Source organism: Bos indicus, chromosome 1 (assembly GCF_029378745.1).
Source record: "Bos indicus isolate NIAB-ARS_2022 breed Sahiwal x Tharparkar chromosome 1, NIAB-ARS_B.indTharparkar_mat_pri_1.0, whole genome shotgun sequence".
Lineage (NCBI taxonomy): Eukaryota > Metazoa > Chordata > Mammalia > Artiodactyla > Bovidae > Bos > Bos indicus.
The window spans coordinates 139,207,200-139,224,979 of NC_091760.1; the positions used below are offsets into that span (position 1 = coordinate 139,207,200).

At 42.5% G+C, this 17,780-nt stretch overlaps 2 protein-coding genes across 27 annotated transcripts in view; one reads left to right on the forward strand and one right to left on the reverse strand.

The window, feature by feature from the left end:
* The window catches only part of NEK11 (NIMA related kinase 11), a 274,120-nt gene extending 261,610 nt beyond the window's left edge, over window positions 1-12,510 (reverse strand). For 7 of the 18 annotated variants that reach the window (XM_070794969.1, XM_070794913.1, XM_070794949.1 and 4 more), the window contains exons 1-2: window positions 12,361-12,508; window positions 9,271-9,552 (exon numbers count right to left, since the gene is read on the reverse strand). In XM_070794969.1, the coding sequence (XP_070651070.1) occupies window positions 9,271-9,440 (170 nt within the window). In that variant the 5' untranslated portion in view covers window positions 9,441-9,552; window positions 12,361-12,508. Of the gene's footprint in view, window positions 1-9,270; window positions 9,553-11,329; window positions 11,479-12,360 lie in introns of those variants that run through there. The other 11 variants (XM_070794905.1, XM_070794932.1, XM_070794884.1 and 8 more) reach the window with 5 other exon arrangements.
* Window positions 12,511-12,660: 150 nt separating this feature from the next.
* ASTE1 (asteroid homolog 1) overlaps window positions 12,661-17,780 on the forward strand; it is a 33,802-nt gene continuing 28,682 nt past the window's right edge. For 2 of the 9 annotated variants that reach the window (XM_019962545.2, XM_070794867.1), the window contains exons 1-3: window positions 12,668-13,190; window positions 13,689-13,860; window positions 14,005-15,327. In XM_019962545.2, coding sequence (XP_019818104.1) covers window positions 14,017-15,327 — 1,311 coding nt within the window. In that variant the 5' untranslated portion in view covers window positions 12,668-13,190; window positions 13,689-13,860; window positions 14,005-14,016. Of the gene's footprint in view, window positions 13,191-13,688; window positions 13,861-14,004; window positions 15,328-17,780 lie in introns of all 9 variants that reach the window. The other 7 variants (XM_070794853.1, XM_070794844.1, XM_070794874.1 and 4 more) reach the window with 7 other exon arrangements.

The following is a 17,780-nucleotide window of genomic DNA, read 5'->3' on the forward strand; positions in this document are numbered from 1 at the left end:
ACCCAGGTCTCCTGCATTGCAGGTGGATTCTTTACCAGCTGAGCCACAAGGGAAGCCCAAGAATACTGGAGTGGGTAGCCTATCCCTTCTCCAGCGGATCTTCCTGACCCAGGAATCGAACCGGGGTCTCCTGCATTGCAGGTGGATTCTTTACCAACTGAATTGGCTCAAATATTCTTCAACTGAAGCACAGAATGCCCATCACTTCTCCATGACTGAAGCTTGGTTATTCATTAGTGTTCCAGACTTATACCACTGACAGAAAGGATACACTGAAATAGTCATTATATAATATCACTAAGGATACAAAAAGGCACAACAGTTTTTCACTTCCACTTCAAAGAATACCAGAATCTGGTCACCACATTTGTTGAATGAATATCAAGTTTCTTTATTATGAAGATTTTTTCAAGCTTTCACATGGTATAAAATTCCAAATGTACAAAAATGGTTCAGTGGAAAATAAGTCTCCTTCACTCCTTGTCCTCAATCTTTGAGGCAACTACCATGACCAATGCCATGTTTCCTTGAAGACTGAATAAATGCCTGTCAGTGGATACAGTAAACACCAGAAGTTGGTTGGCAGGATTACAGATCATTTTCCTGCTTTATGCACACATGTATTTTTGTAGAATGTATGCATGTTACCTTCAATACTGGAAAAGAAGGTAGCCAAGGGTTAACTGTAAGTACGTGCCTCTGGAGTGTTCAGGAGACATACACTGGCTCTGAGGGTTCCCAGGAAAAGAGTCAATGGGAACAATGTTCCCTATTATGAAGAAGAGACCCTTTGTCTGATTAAATCAAATAACTCTCTAATTCTTCTACCTATTTCATTTTAGTTATACTTTCACTTCTGATTAGACATTCAGCTTCTCCAGACTCACCCCAGAAAATAGTGGGGAGGTACATGAAAGGAGGTGCTTATTCATTCTAAGCCTAGGATTAAGAAGCTGCATCATGATTTAGAGTCATCTTATCTGAATTTGTTCCTCACCTAGACTGATCATCTCTAGGTGTATTAAGATGAAAGCTGAGGAATGGATCTTAATGGGATGGCTTTAGCATAGTTCTGTCCTTCAAAAGCCCTGACTCCCTTGACCCTACCCCTGTTGGTGGTTACAACATAACACTTTGGAACTGGGCTATAAACCTGAGATATTCTCAGGAGGGACTGGGCTAAGGACAGCCATTTTTTTAGCTTTACAATAAAGGACCTGGACTGTTCTGGGTTTCTTTTTATTGCCTCTTTATAACTTTTCACCTCCTTTGTTCTCAAGGTCTAAGACCACCGTGTTCTTGCTGTCAATATGATTAGTTCTATCAGCAGCCCCCAGCCTCCATCTCTCCCATATTGTTTCCATGGCTGGGAGGGAAACATGCTTGTTAAGGCTTTTAAAAATCCACTGTAATACAGGCCCCAGAGCTTTCCTCGCTGTGTGGGCTTGGGGACACTTCTCCAAGGATTTGGTGGCCTTTCCTATTTAGGATCCTCATCTCATACTAAACAGACATGATACTGGGAAAAATTGTCCTGTGGAGAGAAAAGGCATTTCCATGTTAACCATGTTGAGCATATTCAGGCGAAGACCAAAGTATAGGTGCACAGTTATGGAGGGAAATATTTAGATATTTTCATGGATAAAACCAAAGGGGGAGAAAATGAAAGCTCTGAGATAAAGCACAGGAACCAGCAAAATAATGACCTCACGTAGCTAAGAGGAAGCTGGGCAGCGGCCATTCCCACACCTCTAAGAGCAACCTGCCACGCAGAGGCTGAACAACTGCACTGGCCGCTGGTTGTTTCATGTCTCTTCTAGAAAGAAGTTCCTAAGGGCCAAACCTTGTATCCTATTGCTTCAGTTTCCTTCCTGGTTCTTGGTAATTAGCCAAAGATTTATTACATAAATTGTATTACATGCTTGAGTTGACAAACTAAAAGACTAGAGCAGAAAATCAACTCCACATAATAATGTCACTGAATCTTAAATGTGATAAAAGTTTTTTTAAAAACCAGCATTCTATGCTGATAAGATTAATGTTGAAATTCACCAACTATGGCCCATGATTCCTATTAAATTATACATACTATTCTAAGTATCAAAGTAACTTCCTAGTTTATCAAAACCTTTGGTTTGTATAATAAAAAATTGACAGCTTAACAAAAAACAAATATTATGAGCCAGAATTGGAATAAACTTTAGGAATATGCATTAACTTTATCACCACCTTCACATTATCATTAGACCAGAGTTTCTGTAATTTATTATGAAAGAAAATATTCCCAAATATTGTTTTATGAATTTCATGACACAGAGTATAATAAAGTAAAATCCCCTATCTCATCTCATTCACTAATCATTTTAAGCTTAATTTTATTCTACTGTGATAACTAAAAAAGAATGCCAGATATTTCTATGCCCAAAAAAACCCCCCTCTCTCCAAACATTTATTAATCAAGTATAATGCCCATAGTCTTTTAAAAAATCTCATAGTAAATGCAGAAAGTCAATAAAAATGTAAAGGAATGTGATATTTACATTGTAATTCAAATTCACAAATTCATGAATAATGTAGATGGTAGAGTGATGCCCTCAAGAGGCACAGTAACGAATTGCAACTAAGAAAGTTTTTTAATTAAATCTAAAGTGCATATTTCCTGGACCCAGAGTTCACAGGAACTGTTAACAGTGACCTACAGACCAGATGAAGCTCATGGACTGTCAAATAACTCCTTTACTACGGGTACCAAGGCAGTAGGCTGGCATTTGAAGGTACTATGCATGCATGTGTGCATGCGTGCTGACGCTAAGTCATGTCTGACTCTTTGTGACCCTAGGACTGCAGCCCATCAGGCTCCACTGTCCATGGGATTTTCCAGGCAAGAATACTGGAGGAGTTGCCATTTTCTCCTCCAGGGGATCTTCCCGACCCAGGGATCAAACCTATATCTCCTGCATTGGAGGCAGATTCTTTACTGAGACACCTGTGAACCCAAAGATACCACACCCTCTACTTATCAACTCAAAAAGTTAGGAGTGTATCTGAAAACATGAAGAAAGTCAGATCTACTCTGATCTGTTAAGGGAACAGCATTCATAACAATACAGAAATCTTTTTAGGAGGTATTTTCTACCCATCTCTAAACCAATTTCCTAAGTTTATGACCTAGTATGTAAAGCAGAATAAAAAACATAATCTAACGAAACTGCCTGGAGAATGGGCGGTGCTTGTTAATGTGGTTTGATCACAAACCAAAGGTACAACTGCCAACACTCCCGGGAAAGGATGTAAAAATACGGGCTCAGTCTCCTGCTTCTATGTGTGCATTAAAACAACAATCAATGGTGAGCTGCTGCCCTACACAGCTAAAAGGTCAGCATTCCGAGGACCAGTTCCTTTCAGACAGCCATAGAGACAGGAAAGAGTAGGTGACAACAGAAGCATTATGATCTCATGAAAGATTCTAGAAGTTTCTAAGATCACACACCTAATATCAAATAGCTTTGCTTGGAGACTTTTCTCTCTTAAAAGTGGAATGCAAGGGCTTCCCTGATGGCCCAGAGGTTAAGAATCCACCTGCCAATGCAGGGGACATGGGTTTGATTCTAGTCCAGGAATACGCCACGTGCTGAGGAGCAACTAAAGCCTGTGTGCCACAACTAGTGAGCCCACACTCTAGAGCCTGCAAGCCGCAACTATTGAGGCCTGCGTGCCTAGAGCCCATGCTCCACAACAAGAGAAGTGACCACAATGAGAGATCAATGCAGTGCAACAAAGAACAGCTTCTGCTCACCGCAACTAGAAAAAGCCTGCTGAGCAACGAAGACCAAAGCCCAGCAACAAGACACAGCCAAAGAGAAAAAGAGAAAGAAAGAAAGAAAGAGGAATGCAAAAGAAAGCTTCTACTTAGAGAGTCCCAGTTGCAGTTGAGCTTCCCTGGTGGCTCAGATGGTAAAGAATCTGCCTGAAATGCAGGAGACCGGGTTTGATCCCTGGGTCAGGAAAATTCCTGGAGAAGGAAATGGCAACCCACTCCAGTATTCTTGCCTGGGAAATCCCAGGACAGAGAAGCCTGGTGGGCTACAGTCTATGGGGTCACAAAGAGCTGGACACGACTAAGTGACCAACACTTTTGTTTCACTTCCAGTTGCAGTTACCAGGTGGTGTCTAAGAAAACTGAAGCTCGGATTAGGAACCTGTATAATCTTAATCTCAGTTAAGAACAAGACTAGCTTTACTTACTGATCTGTTCACCTTCAAGGCCTGTGGACTTAGCCATGACACTGCACTGCCTTTCTTTGAGCATGCTAACACTCCATGAGCAGCCATATTCACAATCTTTCATAATTTCAGCAGCTCTAAAGTCAAACGTCAAAGATGGGCTCGATAAAGGACAGAAATGGTATGGACCTAACAGAAGCAGAAGATATTAAGAAGAGGTGGTAAGAATACACAGAAGAACTGTGCAAAAAAGATCTTCATGACCAAGATAATCATGATGGTATGATCACTCACCTAGAGCCAGACATTCTGGAATGTGAAGTCAAGTGGGCCTTAGAAAGCATCACTATGAACAAAGCTAGTGGAGGTGATGGAATTCCAGTTGAGCTGTTTCAAATCCTGAAAGATGATGCTGTGAAAGTGCTGCATTCAATATGCCAGCAAATTTGGAAAACTCAGCAGTGGCCACAGGACTGGAAAAGGTCAGTTTTCATTCCAATCCCAAAGAAAAGCAATGCCAAAGAATGCTCAGACTACCGCACAATTGCACTCATCTCACATGCTAGTAAAGTAATGCTCAAAATTCTCCAAGCCAGGCTTCAGCAATACGTGAACTGTGAACTTCCAGATGTTCACGCTGGTTTTAGAAAAGGCAGAGGAACCAGAGATCAAATTGCCAACATCCACTGGATCATGGAAAAAGCAAGAGAGTTCAGAGAAACATCTATTTCTGCTTTATTGACTATACCAAAGCCTTTGACTGTGTGGATCACAATAAACTGTGGAAAATTCTGAAAGAGATAGGAATACCAGACCACCTGACCTGCCTCTTGAGAAACCTATATGCAGGTCAGGAAGCAACAGTTAGAACTGGACATGGAACAACAGACTGGTTCCAAATAGGAAAAGGAGTACGTCAAGGCTGTATATTGTCACCCTGCTTATTTAACTTATATGCAGAGTACATCATGAGAAACGCTGGGCTGGAAGAAGCACAAGCTGCAATCAAGATTGCCAGGAGAAATATCAATCACCTCAGATATGCAGATGACACCACCCTTATGGCAGAAAGTGAAGAGGAACTAAAAAGCCTGTTGATGAAAGTGAAAGAGAAGAGTGAAAAAGTTGGCTTAAAGCTCAACATTCAGAAAACGAAGATCATGGCATCTGGTCCCATCATTTCATGGGAAATAGATGGGGAAACAGTGGAAACAGTGTCAGACTTTATTTTTTGGGGCTCCAACATCACTGCAGATGGTGATTGCAGCCATGAAATTAAAAGACGCTTACTCCTTGGAAGCAACGTTATGACCAAGCTAGATAGCATATTGCAAAGCAGAGACATTACTTTGCCAACAAAGGTCCGTCTAGCCAAGGCTATGGTTTTTCCAATGGTCATGTATGGATGCGAGAGTTGGACTGTGAAGAAAGCTGAGCACTGAAGAATTGATGCTTTTGAACTGTGGTGTTGGAGAAGACTCTTGAGAGTCCCTTGGACTGCAAGGAGATCCAACCAGTCCATTCTGAAGGAGATCAGCCCTGGGTGTTCTTTGGAAGGAATGATGCTAAAGCTGAAACTCCAGTACTTTGGCCACCTCGTGCAAAGAGTTGACTCATTGGAAAAGACTCTGATGCTGGGAGGGATTGGGGGCAGGAGGATAGGGGGATGACAGAGAATGAGATGGCTGGATGGCATCACCAACTCGATGGACATGGGTTTGGGTGGACCCTGGGAGTTGGTGATGGACAGGGAGGCCTGGTGTGCTGCAATCCATGGGGTCTCAAAGAGTCGGACACCACTGAGCGACTGAACTGAACTGAACTGAAAGTCAAATGTCTACAAAAGCAGGCAAATAGTGGAAAGTGTAAGAGACAGTAAGAAGGGGCAAGAATGTAGCTAACTGGAGAGGATTCTAGGATCAGCCTAAAGAAGGCCACTGCCTGCAGCTTCAGTCTGCACTGGCTGTACAGGCAGCAGCATTAGCAAATATGATCAAATCTTCTAATTTTTTTTCAAGAGAAGATGAAAAGCTCAACTTTAGGAGAGTTGTTAGGATAGCTGTCCATTTTTAAATACTGGCAGCTAATTTAGATTTTAAAAGAAACAACTCTGCAGGCCAAACCAAATGTATACAAAGTGATTATGACCAGTATATAATATGTTGTAGAGATTCTGATGATGAATGATTCCTGTCTGAGAGATTTTGGACTAGACCTTTCCTATTAAATGATTTGTCAGTTATCCTCACTGTCAAATTCATTCTACACATCCAGGCTTTCTTCAGCTCAAGTCATAATTCTTAAGTTCAGGTACTGCCAAGGTCACTAGCAAATCACTTCCCACCCAATCGTCCCCAGCCCCCTCTTCTCTCCCAATCTCCTCTCCACTTCCCTACACACTTACACACATACACAGACCCATTATTACCCATTATCTCAAGTTTGAAATGTTCAAGTTTAGTCTTTATACAACTTTTTAGGCCTTCTGTTAACTCTAAAATTCTTCACATTTCTCATTAGTTGAAGAAACTAAAATTGTATACATTCTTTACACTGTGATTTTTTAACTCTTGGGTCAGATTTAGGTCTACTCTTAATGTCTCCATAAAGAGTCAATAATTTTCATAAATGTATCATCCTGTTCTAAATGTCTTGGGTATTTCTCGTATTTAAGGTAATAAATTATTTTTTGGAGTCATAAAGTATGTTCTAAGGACACCAGAAAAGTGCCAGCACTGTTCCCATTCTTCACATAGAAGTTCATCAAAAATTATTAAGTCTAGATACTTACTTTTAAAAATTCTGGACATATAGACCATTTAAAAGGTTGATTTTTTAAAAAATAAAATAGTAGTATCAGTGTAACAATTCCTTTTATAGCTTTTATTGCATATTAAGAAGTAGAAAGAAGTTTATCACACTGATTTTAAACCAATGGGCAAAAGCTGGAAGAATTCAGAGTAGCATCAAAACCTCTAAGATAGATTACGGGATGGAACTTTGTTCTTCTCAAGTTAAGGGCTAATTTCTCAGATCACTCTTCCTTCTCCTTTCTTTTCCTCCTGTGTTTCTGATGTACACGTTTCTTATTTTCAGTTCCAACTAAGTTTTTACTGCAGCAAATTCAAATAACTTTAAGCTAAAAATGAAGATTCATCCTTATTTGTAAGAGATGTACTGTCCAATAGCATTAACAGGTTTTCTCTACCACGAAAGTTTATAGGGTTCAATTAAAATCAAAAGTAAAAAAGTAACATGTGCATCATAAATACAAGATAACTTGAGATGGGAAGCTCTGTTTGGTTTAAATGTCTACTTTGAGGGCTGTATGACTACAGACTTTGAACAACTCCTCCATGGAAAAAAGCCAAAAAAGTCAATGTTATATTTCCTTCACTTGTGGTTCAGCTGGTAAAGAATCCACCTGCAATGCAGGATACCTGGGTTCTATCCCTGGGTGGGAAGACGCCCTGAAGAAGAGAAAGGCTATCCACTCCATATTCTGGCCTGGAGAATTCCATGGACTAGTTCGTGGGGTCGCAAAGAGTTGGACACGACTGAGTGAATTTCACTCACTTTCAGTACCCTCTATTTACCTCAAATGTGAATTACCATCCATTTGCATTTCATAACATTTCTACATTTTCTTCAGGATGGACTGGTTTGATCTCCTTGCTGTGCAAAAGACTTCTCCAGCATCATAGTTGGAAAGCATCAATTCTTCAGTACTCAGCCTTCTAAAAATGCAGTTTTTATAAACAATTTTTATTTTCTTATTCAAATCCCAATCAAGTTAAGCAGAAGCAGACTTTGGTATGCATAAAAATCTTACTTTCATATAATCTACCCCATACCAGACCACCTGACCTGTCTCTTGAAAAATCTGTATGCAGGTCAGAAAGCAACAGTTAGAACTGGACATGGAACAACAGACTGGTTCCAAATAGGAAAAGGAGTACATCAAGGCTGTGTATTGTCACCCTGCTTATTTAACTTATATGCAGAGTACATCATGAGAAATGTTAGGCTGGATGAAGCACAAGCTGGAATCAAGATTGCCAGGAGAAATATCAATAACCTCAGATATGCAGATGATACCACACTTATGGCTCAAAGTGAAGAAGAACTAAAGAGCCTCTTGATGAAAGTGAAAGAGAAGAGTGAAAAAGTTGGCTTAAAGCTCAACATTCAGAAAACTAAGATCATGGCATCTGGTCCCATCATTTCATGGCAAATAGATGGGGAAACAGTGGCTGACTTTATTTTGGGGGGCTCCAAAATAACTGCAGATGGTGACTGCAGCCATGAAAGTAAAAGACGCTTACTCCTTGGAAGGAAAGTTATGACCAACCTAGACACCATGTTAAAAAGCAGAGACGTTACTTTGCCAACAAAGGTCCATCTAGTCATGGCTATGGTTTTCCCAGTAGTCATGTATGGATGTGAGAGCTGGACTATAAAGAAAGCTGAGCACCAAAGAATTGTTGCTTTTGAACTGTGGTGTTGGAGACTCTTGAGAGTCCCTTGAACTGCAAGGAGATCCAACCAGTCCATCCTAAAGGAGATCGGTTCTGAGTGTTCACTGGAAGGACTGATGTTGAAGCTGAAACTCCAATACTTTGGCCACCTGATGCAAAGAACTGACTCCTTGGAAAAGACCCTGATGCCAGGAAAGATTGAAGGCAGGAGGAGAAGGGGACGACCAAAGATGCAATGGCTGGATGGCATCACCGACTCAATGGACATGAGTTTCAGTAAACTCCAGTAGTTGGTGATGGACAGGGAGACCTGGCGTGCTGTGGTCCACGGGGTCGCAAAGAGTTGGACATGACTGAGTGACTGAACTGAACTGAACTGAACCCCATTATATTATACTCACCGGCTGAAATGCCTTTAACAATCTCATCTGAGGACACCATTCAAGCAGCTTTTCTATCTCTTATTAAATTCTTATTTTAATGCAAAGAGCAAAGTAAACAGCACTTCATAAGAGCTGCACACACACAGCAGCCAACTCAAGATTTGCATGAAATATTTTTTACTTACAATTCTTCTCCTTGTTTGGCTTTCTTGTCTGACACCAGAAAGACGGTTCCAAAACTTCCGCTGCCAAGTTTCTGTTGAAGCATGTATCTTCTCGCGATCAAGGACTTTGGACATGTGGAAACAGCTATTGATCCACTCACACACTTAGCAGCTTCTCGGAATTTCAGCATTGCTCCAAACAAGAGAGAACTGTTTGTTTGTTTACTAATGAGACTTAACTCCAAGTCTCATTCAAGTCTCCTAGGAGATGGTCAAATGCATCCAAGTAGTACTGGTCAATGCCTTAAAGAGGAAAGATCCAGAGGTCAGATCTAATAGGTGCTGAACTATTCCTAACAAAAAAATGTAAGTTTCTGATAGTGATACTGATTCCTTGATTAGTGGATTGAATGACCCAATGTTGGTTAACTTTAACTACTTGAGAAAATGTTAAAAGGTAGAGATACTGCAGATTCCAATATAAGGCAGTCTTTCACAAAAACAGAGCCTTCCCTCAGATAGCTAAATTTGGCAAAACTGAGTAACAGTCAAATTTCCCCAGATACATCCCCATGAGATGTATCTATGTTTTCCAATCAACAATCTGTTTAAGATTTTATACTCCCTGCCTACTTTTCAAAAAACATCCAAATAAAAGAACTTTATAATTCCCTAAAATACACAGATCTCCATCAAGTTTTATGTAATTCTTTCCACCTTATGTTTATTTTTTTAATATGGGCCATTTTTAAAGTCTTTGTTGAATTTGTTACAATATTACTTCTGTTTATGTTTTCAGTTTGTTGGCACAAGGCATGTGGGATCTTAGCTACTGCAGCAAGGATCAAACCTGCACCCACTGTGTTGGAAGGAGAAGGTTTAACCACTGGACCACCTGGGAAGTCCCTTATGTCTACTTTGACTAACAAATGGTGCTGCTGATGCTGCTGCTGCTAAGTCGCTTCAGTCGTGTCTGACTCTGTGCGACCCCATAGACGGCAGCCCACCAGGCTCCCCCGTCCCTGGGATTCTCCAGGCAAGAACACTGGAGTGGGTTGCCATTTCCTTCTCAAATGCATGAAAGTGAAAAGTGAAAGTGAAGTCGCTCAATCATGTACGACCCTTCGTGACCCCATGGACTGCAGCCTACCAGGCTACTCCGTCCATGGGATTTTCCTGGCAACAGTACTGGAGTGGGTTGCCATTGCATTCTCTGAACAAATGGTGAGTTAGGATTAAACCAGAAATTAGCATGACGCTGGTTTGATTTTTTTTCCTGTAGATTTTAAACCAGGATATTTGCATTTGTTTTTATAGATGTGAAGAGGGATATGGATTTGAAATGAATTTTTTCCCATCCCAAGCAAATTCTGATCCAGTTTCTGAAGTTTTTTTTATTATACACACTGTGATAGAATAATCTCCCTGGATTGAAAACAACAAGTTTCACAAATGCAGTTCAAATCTAAAATTGTATTTTTATTAGCTGAATATAAATTTGTTATAGGTAAAGCTGTAATTCCTCAAGAAATTATATATGCATAGCAGAATTATGAAAAGCAGGACTGTTTCATATGAGTATTTGCATGGTAAAATCACTTTTATTTCATCAAAATGGAAAATGTTTTTCTAATAATTACGAAAAATGAGCTTCATTTTAAATTGCTAAGAAAGCATGATTTTAAACTGAATACTGGTCCTTGGAGTCAGATCAATGCCAAAGCTATAAAACAAAAACTGATTGTGCATAATGAGAAAACAAAATGTTATCTGTGTAGTTTGAGGTATATGGACAACGGGCTTCATCGGGGTGGTGGCCAATTACAAACATCCTTGGAATCCAACATAAACAAGGAAATGTCTATTTACACCACTTCCTTTCATGAAATAATGTATTAATCAGTTAAGTTTTTCCTAATGCCGGTGAGAAGGAAAACTAGTAACCAGCGAAGGATGAAAAGAAGGCAGGAAGCAAAGAAGGAAGAGAGGGAGGGAAGGAGAAGGCAAATCACCTAAGTGGCTAGGTGATCACGAAGTACTAAAACACAATGGACTGGAACTTCAGAGCTGGGGCCCATACCTGGAAATCCCGATATAACGTGGGATTATCAAGATCACAGAAAATATCAGTGAAATCTACTGATGAAAAAACAACTGGAGAACAGGACTCTCAATGTATCTTTGTTTGCTTTTGATCCCATAAAAGTGATGCTTTCTGGCCAAATGAAGCTGTTAAGAAAAGTGCATGGACTCATAACCTTTTCAACTGAAAAGACCCTTTCAGTAATCCTCCTTATTGGAGAGATGAGATAAAGGTCCCGGCCTAGGGAAGGTCAGAATAGTTCTGAGGAAGTCCAATTTCCCAGGAGCTCTCATTTGTAAATGAGCATTTAAGCCCAGCAGTGTCTCAGCAATGCGGCCAGCGCTACAGGACTCCAGACTAAGCTCCCTCCAGCCCAGTCTCTCAGTGACAATCCGCCGCCCCCTCCCCAGTCCCACGGTGGGCCGATGGTTTCATCAGTCTCCTCTTTGCGACTGCACAGCCATCTGAGAACTGATCAGTGTCCCCTTGCCCCCACATTACAGAGGCTATGAAGGAACCTGAGCACAAGGAGCACACCTTCTTTCTGTGTCCTCGGCGACTGGCACAGAGTAGGTGTTCAGTAAACTCTGTCAGAGCAGCTAAATGCCCAGCAAACCAGCTGCTACCCAAAGTGTGTTTGGTGGGATAAGAGAGATAAGAGTCTAAAAGCTGCACATTGACTCTTGGTGGGTGGAACTGTAAGTTATATCAATCTCGGCTCAGTAACAACAATGGAGAAGCAGCAGATCTGACACCACATTCTTCTAAAGTAGGGATCTAACCTTAAGGGAAACTTTAACCCTAGGGTCAAACGAATAATTCCTTGCCTTAAATTTTTTAAATTTACGTTTTCTCAAAGCAGCTTAACACAAACGGAGGAGGCAGGAGCATCCTCTCAGGGCTGGAGCAGGTCCAGAAGGTCAAGAGCCAATAGAAGCGAGGAGGCGCGGATTCGGAGTCCCGGAGAGGCTGCCCTGAAACCATCACATTCCTGGAACGCCCGCGCGCCCTGAGGAGTCTCCCCGTACCTTTCCGGGTGGAGGGCGAGGGTGCGTCGCGCACTCCCAGGGTCCCTCCAGTAACCCGGAGTCCGGAGGCGCCGCCTCACAACTCGATTGCCAAGCCGCGCGAGCTAGAGACCCAGACTGCGGGGGCCGTTGCCAAGGAGACAGCGCGGGCCGTACCAGGAAGTCGGGCGCGGCTGCTGGGCGCCGTTGCCAGGAAGCAGGCGCGGGGCATACCGGGAAGTCGCGGAGGCGGCCCCTAAGAGGGTCATTTAAGCGGAAGTGTGCGCAGACCCAGGTGGGCGGGGAAAAGGCGGCCCGTCCTGCGGCCTTGCTACCCTAGCTTAAAGGCAGCCATTCGGAGGGTGCTTCCTGAATGACCTCGTGCGAGGCCTGTGGACCCCTCACACCCTGCGGAGTCTGCGCCACTGACTTCCGGTAACCGGGGTCTCCGTGACGTCAAACGCGGAGACTTCCGATTCCGCTTGGGAGGTCTGGCTCAGTTGCTTGGTCCTCCAGTTCTCGCCGTGGTCCCGAGGGTCCTCCCAAAGGACCAAGCAGGTGGCCGCTGCCGGCGTGGGGACAGGGTGTGAAGGCCCGTGTTTGAGGACTTGGAGCAGACCTTTTGTGCGCCCTCCTATCCAGCACTAATTTGTTGAACATCTACTCTGCAAGATGCTGTAACTAGCCTGGGATGAGTTGATGTGGTCTCTACTTTCATTTGCTTTAGAAGAGAGACTTGCAGAGAAGTAGGTACCCTACAGGGTAAGGTGTTGAGACACACAGGGCCAATATTGAGGTGAAGTGAGTTGGGCACTGAATGCAAGAGGAAGCCCAAAAACTCTGTAATCAAGGTAAATTCTAACACAGTTTCTTTAAAAATCAAAACTAATGCAAAAGAAAGGATCCATGTTTGACAAAATCTCACAGTTTTAAATAAACACAGCATTAGTAACCGTGCATTGCTGAGCCATATTGGAGCCTGAGGGCAAAGGAGAAACTAGCAATTCTTATCCTGGAACTTAGCTGGTTGGGGAAGGATATGTTCAGTAATCTGGCAGATATGCAGAGACAGATGAGAAGAGTCCCTTGTTAGAGTGAAACTGGAGAATTCAGTTCCTTCCGGCTTGAAACTTGGAACTATGCTAATTAAGACAGGCCCTAGAGCCAAGGCCTCAAAGAAATTCTCAAACACTGATTATCAAAATAGAAAAACTGGATCCATATCAGGGACCCTGAACACTAGTTAACTGAAGCCTATGTTTTCTGATATATTAAGTGATCGAGGTTATCATTTTTATAGCTTAGGATTTTTTACTTTGACCCCACAAAACAAATATTCTGTGTTGTAGGATGATGACTATCTCAATATTAAAGTCTGCAGAAGTTCTGTACGTCAGCAGCCTCTATCCATGTCCAAAGAGCAGATTCCACGAAACCATTGAATTTGTGCCTTGTAACACTTGGGGAAAGCGAGAGAGAATGAAAAAGAACTCAGCTAGGTGGTGTTGGCTCAGAATCTAGGTAAGAACTAAGGTGCTAACACCTAATGTGTTCTATTTAAAGATTTCTTCATAACCTTTGCTGTTCATTTGATGGTGCTGAAAACAGTTACTTTGTTCCCCATCTGTGACATCAATTAAAAATGTGTTCTCTTGTTTTAAACAGGCAATTCTTCAGATGATCATGGGTATCCGAGGTCTAATGAGTTTTGTAGAAGATCATAGTAATGAGTTCTTCACTGATGTTAAGTTGCGAGACACAAAAATTATCATTGACGGTTATGCCCTCTTCCACCGGCTTTACTTCAGTTCAAACTTGGAGCTGCGGTATGGAGGGGACTATGATTCTTTTACAGATGTTGTACAAAAATTCTTTGAATCACTATTTGCTTGTAAAATCTGTCCATATGTTGTCTTAGATGGAGGATGTGACATTTCAGATAAGAAGCTTAACACTTTAAAGGATCGAGCTAGGGAGAAGATCCAGATGGCCCATTCCCTTTCTGTTGGAGGGGGTGGGTATGTGTGCCCCTTACTCATCCGAGAGGTGTTCATACAGGTTCTGACCAAGCTGCAGGTATGTTTCGTCCAGTGCTTTTCGGAAGCAGATCGGGACATTATGACCCTTGCTAATCACTGGAATTGCCCCGTCTTATCATCTGATAGTGACTTTTGCATTTTTGATCTGAAAAGTGGGTTTTGCCCATTGAATGGCTTTCAGTGGAGAAATGTGAACGCCATCAAGGGCACACGAGACCGCTACATCCCTGCCAAGTGCTTTTTCCTCGATGCGCTGTGCTGTCACTTTGGCATTATGAACAAAACGCTGCTGCCTCTTTTCGCGGTGCTCTGTGGAAATGACCACGTTAATCTGCCTGTCATGGAGACGTTCTTGAGTAAAGTACGATTCCCTCTTGGGGCTGCCAATTCTAAGGGTAGGAGACATCACCGAGTGCTGGGACTTCTAAATTGGTTGTCTCGTTTCGCTGACCCTACTGAAGCATTAGACAGCGTTCTGAACCATCTCCCCAAAAAGAGACGAGGAACCGTGAAGGAACTTCTGTGCAGATCCATGGAGGAGTACGTGCAGGCCCAGGGAAGGCTTCAGGACTTCTTCCAGCATGGTGCTTACACCTGCCCAGACACCTGGAATCCCGGTTTACCACCATGGGTGCTTGCGGCCTTAGCCAGGGGCCAACTGTCCCCTTTCATCAGTGATGCTCTGGTGCTGAGACGGACCATTCTCCACACACAGGTGGAAAACATGCAGCGACCAAACGCCCACAGAATCTCTCTGCCCATCCGGCAAGTCATCTATGGGCTCCTCGTGAATGCTCTTCCACATGTACGTAATGTGGCCTGGGATGCACTGCCTCCTCAGCCTCCAACTTTCAGCGAAGTAGAAAGGATTAATAAAAATATCAAAACATCAATTGTTAATGCAGTAGAACTACCCAAGGATCATTCTGACTTAAGCAAATTGACTGAGGTAAGTGTTTGTAATACCACTGCAATTTCTGTAAATTACAGATTATAAAGTGCATTCATGTGTATTAACTCTCAATATAACAAGCTGAGGTCGGTTGCTATATTGCCTCTATTTCGTAGCTGAGAAAACTAGAACTCTAAGTAAAGTATGTGAATCATCAGCCAGTGAGTTATCCATGTTAGGCCTCAAACCTAGATCCTTTAGTGCCAAATTTACCATTTCCACTGTACTTCAGTAGCATGTGTTATCTTTGTGGTTATTACTACTGGTGTGTTGTTAACTAGCTAGTAATAGAATGGAGTTAGTGACTAAAAATGAAAGGGAAAAAAATTCTGAGCTGCACAAAATGGAAAGTTTGCCTTCAGGCCTTGACCAAAGGCATAACGAATATCTCAGACTACACTGAATTGCAATTAACAAAATTGATACTGATGCTTGGGCCTAGTTTTTCATGTTTATTGATGAGAACTTTTTTTTAGACTTGAGGTTTATGGCATCAGGATGATCTGCTTAGTTTGATACTGAAAACATGAGTTTTAACCTAACTCATTGTTGCTTAAACCTGAATAGCAGGCCAACCCCCTTTTCAAGTTAAAAAAAAGTCTCTTGGATCCCAGTCTTTACTTTGTTTTTTAGTAATATTACATATATATATTAAAAACTACAAATAGATATGAAGCTGCTTATATTTACAAATTAAATGCAGATAAAATCACAATTCCAATTGCAATACTTATTTGTGGGAGTGGGGGTAGGGGTGGGGGTTGGATCCCTGGTGGCTCAGAGGGTAAAGAATCTGCCTACAATGCAGGAGATGTGGGTTTGATTTTGGGTTGGGAAAATCCCATGGAGAAGGGAATGGCCACCCACTCCAGTATTCTTGCCTGGAGAACCCCATGGACAGAGAAGCCTGGCTGGCTACAGTCCATGGGGTCGCACAGAGTCAGACATGACTGAGCAACTAAGCTCATTAGATCCAACTCAGTATTCAGACTCAGGAGTCTCCCAGGCCACTCCAAGTGCCCATCAGCTCCAGGATATAGGACCTCAGGACAGCATCCCTGGATGCTGAATCAGGAGCTGGAGTCCTCCCAAGATTATATACCATTGATTCTCCATGGCAGGTGATTTTGCCCCCAGGGGACACTTGGCGATGTCAGGGGACACTTGATTGGTAGTACTTGGGGAAGAGGCCTGTTGCTACTGCCATCTAGTTAGGAGAGGCCAAGTATGTTGCTGAACATCATATATTTGGCAGAACAGCATCTTCAACCAAAAATCATTCATCCCAGAATGTCTACACAGGTGACCAGGAACTAGCCCTTTTAGCCTCCCCATTGGTAACAGCTCAGGCAGGATGAATAGGATTCACATCAGTAGGTCCAGGAGCCTTCTTGGCAATGAGGAATGACTGCTAATAGGAAAAGTTTTCTTTCTGGGGTGATGAAATGTTCAGGAATTAGTGATGGTTGCACGTGCTTATTTCTAGTGGTAAAGAACCCATCTGCCAGTGCAAAAGGCTTAAGAGACCCAGATTCGATCCCTGGGTCAGGAAGAGTCCCTGGAGGAGGGCATGGCAACCCACTCCAGTATTCTTGCTTGGACAATCCCATGGACAGAGGAGCCTGGCAGGCTATGTCCATAGAGTCACAAAGAGTCAGACATGACTGAAGTGAGTTAGCATGGCATGGCACAGCACAGGCATTCGTTCAGTTCAATTCAGTCACTCAGTCATGTCCGACTTTGCGACTCCATGGACTGCAGCACGCCAGGCCTCCCTGTCCATCACCAGCTCCCGGAGTTTAATCAAACTCATGTCCATTGAGCCAGTGATGCCATCCAATCATCTCATCCTCTGTTGTTCCCTTCTCCTCCCACCTTCAATCTTTCCCAGCATCAGGGTCTTTTCAAGTGAGTCAGTTCTTCACATCAGGTGGCCAAAGGATTGGAGTTTCAGCTTCAGCATCAGTCCTTCCAATGAATATTCAGGATTGATTTCCTTTAGGATTGACTGGTTGGCTCTCCTTGCAGCCCAAGGGACTCTCAAGAGTCTTCTCCCAACACCACAGTTCAAAAGCATCAATTCTTCAGCGCTCAGCTTTCTTTACGGTCCAATTTTCACATCCATTCATGACCACTGGAAAAACCATAGCCTTTATTAGACGGATCTTTGTTGGCTAAGTAATGTCTCTGCTTTTTAATATGCTATCTAGGTTGGTCATAGCTTTTCTTCCAAGGAGCAAGCGTCTTTTAATTTCATGGCTGTAGTCACCATCTGCAGTGATTTTGGAGCCCCAAAAAATAAAGTCTGTCACTGTTTCCACTGTTTCCCCATCTATTTGCCATGAAGTGATGGGACCAGATGCCATGATCTTAGTTTTCTGAATGTTGAGTTTTAAAGCCAACTTTTTCACTCTCCTCTTTGAATGCATGGCATGGCGCGAATAAACTAA